Genomic DNA, 8,659 nt, shown 5'->3' on the forward strand with positions numbered 1-8,659 from the left:
TCCCAAAAGGTAAACTTTAAGCTTGTTTCTATTTCCAATCTTTTGGCCAATGAGGCTGACAGTAAGTACCAAAATATGTGGGGGCAGGGTCAAACATGTTTTACTAGGAAAAGTTGAAATTTGCATATAACTTCAGGTGCTTGTTCAGTTAACTTGTGCTTGCATTTTATTTTTTTTATTTGCTCTTTTTAACCCCTTGCCGCCACCGCCCAACAGCCCATTAAGTGGGTGTTAATGCTGGTAGGTGGAGGCAACTTCCCAATCGCATGATCCCTGTGGCTCTCTGTCGCAACAGTCACATGGTCAGGAGCCCATTCTGGTGGTTCCCTATCGCAAACAGTGATGGGCAGCTGTATGGACAATTTGGTACGTGTGCTGGGAGCGTGCAGTGAACTTGTTCTCGGCAGTGAACTTGTTCTCAGCACAGAATTTTAAAGCCTCATGGTGTTGAGGCCCCCGCATCCTGCTGCTGCATGAATGCAGGGAGTCTGTACAGGGCCCCATTATTTCCATCAGCAGCGTCCTCTTCTCGGGTCCCTCGCTGGCACTTCTTGAATAGAATGCATTACAATCAAAAAAAACTTTTGACTTTACAACCACTTTAGCTCAGGCATTAGCATATTATTGCTGGATTCACCTCAACATTTTTCCATTTTTTCCACAGGACAAAACCATCAGCACTAGTCTTCCTGTAGTGGATCTGATTGATGCTATACAGCCTGGCAGTATTAATTATGACCTTGTTAAGACCGGTTCACTCTCAGATGAAGACAAACATGAGAATGCCAAGTAAGTGTGTCTTTGTTTTGTTGACATAATGACCCTAATGTCTTTTGTTCCATGGCTTTTTGGCAGCCATTGTTTACTGAGCTAAATTCTTAGTTGTCTGTTGGATGTTCTGCCAGTGGGGTAACAACTGGTTTATTTCTGTAATGGCTTCATATTTGTTTCTAAAGAGTGTGGAACAACTTGGCATTGTTCCATAGATTTTCTTTTGCATTCAGCCTTTTCTGTTGAATCAAACAGGCCTATATCATTGTTTTGCATGAATTACATTTTTAAAATTTTTTTTTTTTATGGAGTCCCTACAGTGGAATCCTTAGCAATTACCATAGTGATATTAAACTCTTACTTTATTTTGAAAAGGATCCACACTTGCATTATAGGATGATTTTTCTTTTCTTTTTTTTTTTTTTAAATGTCCCTATTTGGTCCCTGTGACTGGCCCTCGAGCCGCCTTTCTATTTTGCAGCTGTCTCTTTAGCTGACTGCTAAAGGGACACCCATGTGTACACACTCCCGGCCAGTACAGTGTGCGCTCATAGGCACTGCTTCCTCCTCCCATCAATTTGACTGACTGTATTGGGCACCTGTGGCTCTGCTTCTCCTAGAATCGTGCTGCTACCCCAAAATAGCCCCGAAATAATAGGATGAGATACTCATGTGCTCAGCCCCAGTACTCGGACATTCAAACGTCCAATATTAGAAAAAAAAAATCCGGCACCACGATGTCTCAACAATAAAATGTATGATTTTATTAGATCCATCCGTTAAAAGGAATCAATACCTGTAATTTATTGATTGTTGCAGCCTCTTACATAGTCCTTAGTTATTTGTTTATTGTTGAGACATCGCGGTGCCAGATATTTTTCTCTTTTATTGGACCTATGGCTCTGCTGCCTTCAGTACCCTCATGTACAATCTGGAAGATCAGGGAAGCAGCACAGAATTTGGATGACCCAGCTGTGGCAAACATGGATCACAGCTAAATGTTTGGGGAGGGGGCACAGAAAGGTACTTGGGCATTTTTTACCTGAATGCAAAGAATGCATTTAACCACTTTAGCCCCGTAAGATTTGCTGTTGAATGACCGGGCCATTTTTTGTGATTCAGCACTGCATTGCTTTAACTGACATTTGCGCGGTCGTGCGACGCTGCACCCAAACAAAATTGACGTCCTTTTTTTTCCCACAAGTAGAGCTTTCTTTTGGTGGTATTTGATCGGCTCTGCGGTTTTTATTTTTTGCGCTAATCATTTTAGCAACAATTTTGAAAATTTTGAATATACCCATTTTTTTTATTTTCCAAAAAAGCTAATTTTTTCTCAGTTTAGGCCGATATGTATTCTTCTACATATTTTTGGTTAAAAAAAATCGCAATAAGCGTATATTGATTGGTTTGCGCAAAAGTTATAGCACCTGCAAAATAGGGGATAGATTTATAGAATTTTTATTTTTTTTTTACTAGTAATGGCGGTTATCTGCAATTTTTATCGGGACTGCGACATTATGGCGGCCACATCGGACACTTTTGACACATTTTTTGAACCGTTGGCATTAATACAGCGATCAGTGCTATATAAATGCACTGATTACTGTAAAAATGTCGCTGGCAGGGTTGGGGTTAACATTAGGGAGAGATCAAGGGGTTAATTGTGCTCCCTGTGTGGATTTCTAACTGTAGGGGGATGGGACTAAATAGAGGGGATGACAGATCGTGGTTCCTAGCTATTAAGAACTCACGATCTGTAATTTCTCACAGAACAGGGATTTGTGTGTGTGTGTGTATATATATATGTGTGTGTATATGTGTATATATATATATATATATATATATATATATATATATATATATATATATATATATATATATATATATATATATATATATATATATATATATATATATATATATATATATATATATATATATATATTTATTACACCCACACACGTCCTTGTTCTGCCTCTAGTGCCCACGATCGCTCGGGGCCGGCGACCATCGGCCACGAGCAACGGCACCCCTGCAGTGCAGCGGGAGGGTGCGCGCGCTCGCTATCCCGATCCTGCGAGCCAACGTACAATGACGGCGATTCACGGGATCATGCCGACCTGCCGCAGTATGACGGCGGCTGGCCGGCAAGCGGTTAAAGATGAATTCCAGGCGTAGTATATTTTTACAACGTAACATTGGTCCAGCTTGGAGCAATGTAACTATGTATGTGATGTACCTTGCTGATGCCCCTGGAAATCACTTAAGTGGTCATCACTACACCATTGATATTCAGTTACTTCCAGTTCCTTTGCTGAGAAGCCTCATGTATTGTGAACACAGGAGATTGGCTGCTCAGTAGACATGTGCAGAACTAAAAAATTAATTTTGATTCATTTATTTAGATAAATTAGATTAGTTTAATCCGTTTTAATACGTTTTTGGAATTTGTTTTGTTCGTTTTCAAATTTTGAATAGTTTTATAAACCATTTAGAATAGTATTCGAATAGATTTCAATTTGTTTGCCAATTTCCAGAGAATATAATGGAATAGAAAATAAAGGAATAGAATAGAAAAAAATAGAATATAAAAGAATATAACCATCTTCTGAAATTCGAATAGAAAAAAATAAAATGCGAAAGAATAGAAATAAAAAAACAGAAGAATAGAAAAAAATATAACTATTTCCCAAAATGCAAGTAGAATCAATTTGAATAGAAAAGAATAGATTAGAATAAAAAATAAGCCTAGTACATAAAAAAACAATAGAGTAGAAAATATAACCATCTTCCTTTTCTAATCTATTCTTTTCTATTCAAATTTGAATTGATTCTATTTGAATTTTGGGAAATGATTCTATTTGAATTTTGGGAAATGATTCTATTTCTATTCTTTTTTGAATTCTATTCTTTTTCTATTTGTTCCATTTTTTTCTGTCCTATTCTATTCTTTTCTATTTGAATTTCAGAAGTTATATTCTTTCTATTCTGGGTTTTTTTTTTTTTTTAATACTATTCTGTTATTTTCTATTTGAATTTTGGGAAAATGTTATTCTTTCTATTCTATTTTCTATTCTATTCTAAATTTTCTTATGTATTCAAATTTCATAAGATGGTTATATTCTTTCTATTTTATTCTATTCTTTTTATTCTATTCTGTTTTATTTTCCATTCTATTTTGTTCTGTTTTACTCTATTATATTCTATTTTATTTTCTGTTTGTATTTTTTTTTTTCCTTTTCTATTCTTTTATTCTCTTTGGAAATTGCAAAACAAATTGAAAACTATTTGAAAACTATTTGAATTTAATTTGAAGACTATTCGGATTCGAATTTCGTCTAAATTTTTCGCGTTATTTCAGATTCATTAAAATTCGGTGCTATTGTAATTTGAAAATTCGGATACATCCAAATTTCCGAAAATGGAAAATTTTAATTTGAATTTCAATTCGGACCAAAACTAACTGCACATGTCTACTACTGCTTGGCATGGGTATTTTCATTTCCTGAATGAATGCAAAATGTTCTCTGATTATAATAAGGTGGAGAGGTAGGGTGGGTGATGTCACCTGAGTTGTTGTGTTTTTTTTTTTTGTTTTGTTTTGTTTTTTCCTAATTTATCTTCTTATGCTTGCTCTAGATATGCTGTGTCCATGGCCAGAAGAATTGGAGCAAGAGTATACGCACTTCCTGATGACCTTGTGGAAGTGAAGCCCAAGATGGTTATGACAGTGTTTGCTTGTTTGATGGGCCGAGGGATGAAGAAGGTGTAACTGTACTTGTTTTCAGCTGTGGAGGAGTGTGAGACTCACAGGGTGTATGGCTTGCAAGACTTGGCAGTCCGAGGCCTTTCCGTACTGCCAACATAAAAACTTTTTTGATGGTGGCAAGACTTTGAGGTTTGCTTCAACATTAGAAACTACCCGATTCTCAGGAAGAAGCACTGTATGCCACAAGTGCTCTTTCCCAGCTGAACCTTCAAGATCATACCAAAATGCATTCAAGCTTGGACCACTCGTGACCTTATTTTTTTGCTCTTTGATCTTCCGCTTTAGAAATTCCAAGCAATACATTTGAGGGTATGTCATGACAAAGGTGCAAAAAATACCTTGTTGCCTTTTCTCCTGCAGGGCTTCAACATGCCTGAAAGAAAGCAGTTTTGATTACTCAACTAGTTAGTTTTAACTTTATTTCTCTTAATGCAGTATGGGAGAATCTGAATAAAAATTAGCTTCTTTGGGCCATAACATTTGAAATTTGTTTCTCCTTAAATCAAACCCCGTGATTTGTTAAAACCTCCAGCCCCCCCCCCCCCCCAAAACACATACTGGCCTTTTTCTCACTCCCCACTGTGCTGTTCAGCTGTTGGAAGCAAAGAAAATGCTGGTACTTGTGGGTATGGAGGAGCATGTGACTCGCTCCATGTGATGGCACTGGGCCAATCACAAAGCACCAGCACCATCACACAGGGTGAGAACATTGCCCTTTGGAAACTGACTTAAGTAAATTTTTTATTTACACAAGGTGGCTTCCCCATGGCAGTTGAATAGCATTGTGCAGTACAGCAATGTACAATACCCAATTATGTTATTTAGTTTTCATTAGCCTGAATCCTACAAACCAATGGTTGATTGCTGTGAATGTTAATGCTATTCAGTTGTCCAGAAGTCCTAATCTTATAGTACAGTAAAGTAAATTATGCACCCATGGTTTCTGCAACTGCTTCATCAATTATGTAATTTTAAAAGAAAAATACAGGGTCCCATTGCTTACATACCTCTGGAAATGATACTTGTCTGTCCTAATAATCATCTGCCTCCAGTAGTTTAAGCCCATCACAGGTAACAAGTAAGCAACCATTAATGTCGAGTCTTGATATTCATACTCGTTCTAGGTTAGCAAGCCAAAAAGTATTGATGCCGGGGAGAAAAACAATAACTTGAACTTAAAAGGAACATCATGTTTCCACCTGTTTGTACAGATTGGGGTGTTACATTTCTCTTATTTGTGCATGTACTCTGGAAATTTGCTGTTAACTTTACAATTATGTCACTAAAAAAATATACAATTTTGTCTGCTCAACCACGACTGAGCAATGTACACCTTGGCAACTCTGGGCATAACGAGGCCTGCTGGGCTGCTAAAACACCTTTTGTGCTTTCTTTGTAGTACTATTTTGTGGGCTAGGCTAACGCTGTCCTATGGTAGCCAGTTGCCTTTCTTTGGTATGAGTCATGTAAAAAAAAAATTCATGTTCAGTTGGCTATTAGCACAGTCAAAGTGGCTGCTTCCACTGGGTGTGTGACAGTCATCTGGGAAACTTTCTGGAAATAACCATATTATAAAGGCACTTCCAATTCTAACCAAAACATAGGACATCTTTCCTTTTCTGCTTAGTTTTTCTGTTTGCATATATCATTCCTGGTTTTATTTTGCGAATGTGATTGATAGTTTAACATGAATGCATTTTTGTGTGTATCTTGGTTCAAACTTCATACATTACCATTTTTTTTGTATAAGGCCTGCATGAACATTTATTTTTTGTAACAATTTTTATTTAAAAGTTCTATATACTCAAACTGACCTGTTTTATCTGGAATTGCTGGTTTCATTCCTGCCGAGGACCATACACTGCATAGCAGTATGTATTTGCATCTGAGAAAAAAAGGGCCAAAGAATTAAGTTACTTTAACATCTATATTTGCATATATTTATATAGCTTTGGCGACCTGTTTGCTAGATTTTTACGATCATGCTGCTATTTTATGCTGTTGAAAAATGATATGATGGCAAAGCAGAACTCAAATAAAGAAACTGTTTCAGCATGTCCCTTGGCTTGGTGTTGGTATCAAATTGAGATAAAGAGCTTTCTTGACTGTTTTTATTTTTTAAATTATTTTGCTTTCAATATAAAAAAATGTTGGTACATTTTAGGGTTTGGTAAAAAACCATGATGAGATAAATGAATTAAAAGGGAAACTAGTGTATTTTAAGTCGGCACACATTTTGGGTTCTTAAAGCTATGTTTACTTTTACAGTAAACCTGTAGCTAAGCTATGGACATTCAGGAATTTCTGTATGAATATATACAAAAGCCTGTGATGGTGATAACACTCAACTGTGGCAAAATTAGACTGAACTAGAAGAGGGTGCGCTTCCCTATGCACCAAAATGCCTCCTAACTAAAATTTAACCTTTATTTTAAATTATAAAAAGTATGTAAATGACCGTATCGGGTATACCAATAGGATGAGGTCCATGCCATTCTATATAAAAATGAACATTCTATCTTTATGTGGTAATATTAACATCTACCAAGTTTAAATGGTGAAAACTTCTCTTTAAAATATACGTATAGACAATATGAGGGTTATAATTTCCTCCTATATTCAATGTAAAGGCTCCAGGCTGTATTGGAGGATATGTAAATTAGATGTCTACTCACCAACACCACCTGGTATCAGAAGATGGGAGTAGATCTGTCTCTCCTCCCATCTATTGGACAGATATACAATTTGAGATGAACAGAAAAAGAGAAGCCCCATATATCACCGTATCCACAAAAAGCTAATCAAGACTGCATTTACACAAGGTTTGTCTCACCCCACAAAAAAGAAAAATGGAGGGGAGGGGGGGAAATAATGTGTCAGGATAAAAATTAAATCATGTGAACCTAAATGAAAATAAAGTCAGACGGTGCTCCCAAAGTCAAATTGCCCAAACTTAACATGTTTCACTCTTCAAATAGAACTGTGTCTGAGGTAAAAATTTGAAAAAAAGTGAAGAAAATGAGAAATCAAGAGTAGCAACCAAGAGTAGATCACTGTCACATGGTGAAATGTCATATTTACCACTTGCAATGTCATATTTTTTTTTCTTCAACTTTTTATTGAAAGGGGTACATGACAACGACATTATCAAATGCGTTCAACAAGCGAACTAGACAGTGTGGTACATCTTACAGTGCAAAAATGTCAATGTCTTTACAAGTATACTGAATTTCTCGGCATATTGATCCCGATGCACATGTTATAGAAAACACCATAGATACACTAAAGTACAATAACTATTTCTCAGATCTTTTAGTGATATATGTACGTGTTGGTTACAGTAAGGGCAGAAGAACACCAAGCATCCCACACTTTATTATACTTTGGAACCCCTGTGTTCAAATATGAGTTTTTCATAGGGTAATACCTCATTCACTAACCAAAGCCATGCATATATGGATGGAGGTGTGGGCTGGATCCACTTAAGTGCTACAGCTTTATGGGCCATAAATAATGTCTCCAGTAGCATGGTCCTAATGTCTTGACCATTGCTCCTCATCGAGGACCCCCAGCAGACACCAGTGGGGTACATGGAACAGGAATGGATAAGATCACAGACAATATCTCCGTCATCGTTTGCCAGTATCTCACTATAACTGGACAAGGCCACATAACATGCGCAAAATCCACATGTGGACAGGTGCACCTAGTGCAGGCAGAGGTAGGTATACGGTGCATTGTGTGCAGTCTGACCGGGGTCAGGTATGTTTGATGTAGCATATAAAGGTGGATTAATTTTATTGACTGCGGAAGATACAGATAGATGGGCAGAGCATGCCTCCTCCCAATCCTCATCAGACAAATTGGGGACAAGTTTTTGCCACTGGATGCGCACCTCCAGTGGAGCCCCACTAGTCGTGACAGAGTAAATGGAGATACAGAGTTGAGAAGTCCCCTAGGGCCCTGAGATCGAAGCCCTCCTATCAGTGGGTATTCAGGGAAGTCAGTGTCACAAATACAAAATTGAGTATGCAGCACATGTCGAAGTTGTAGTTTCCTTTGCAATCCCTCAAAAGAAGCCAATACATTTCCATCATAGATGTTGTCCAGAGAAACCAT

The 8,659-nt window shown here is 37.3% G+C and overlaps 1 protein-coding gene across 3 annotated transcripts in view; it reads left to right on the top strand.

Annotated features, from left to right (window-relative positions):
- The window catches only part of PLS3 (plastin 3), a 165,988-nt gene extending 159,391 nt beyond the window's left edge, over positions 1-6,597 (top strand). For all 3 annotated transcript variants that reach the window (XM_073599133.1, XM_073599132.1, XM_073599135.1), the window contains 2 exons: positions 665-789; positions 4,411-6,597. In XM_073599133.1, the coding sequence (XP_073455234.1) occupies positions 665-789; positions 4,411-4,543 (258 nt within the window). In that variant the 3' untranslated portion in view covers positions 4,544-6,597. The remainder of the gene's footprint in view (positions 1-664; positions 790-4,410) is intronic.
- Positions 6,598-8,659: the final 2,062 nt, after the last annotated feature.

The sequence above is a fragment of the Aquarana catesbeiana genome, linkage group LG09, assembly GCF_042186555.1.
Source record: "Aquarana catesbeiana isolate 2022-GZ linkage group LG09, ASM4218655v1, whole genome shotgun sequence".
Taxonomy (NCBI): Eukaryota; Metazoa; Chordata; class Amphibia; order Anura; family Ranidae; genus Aquarana; species Aquarana catesbeiana.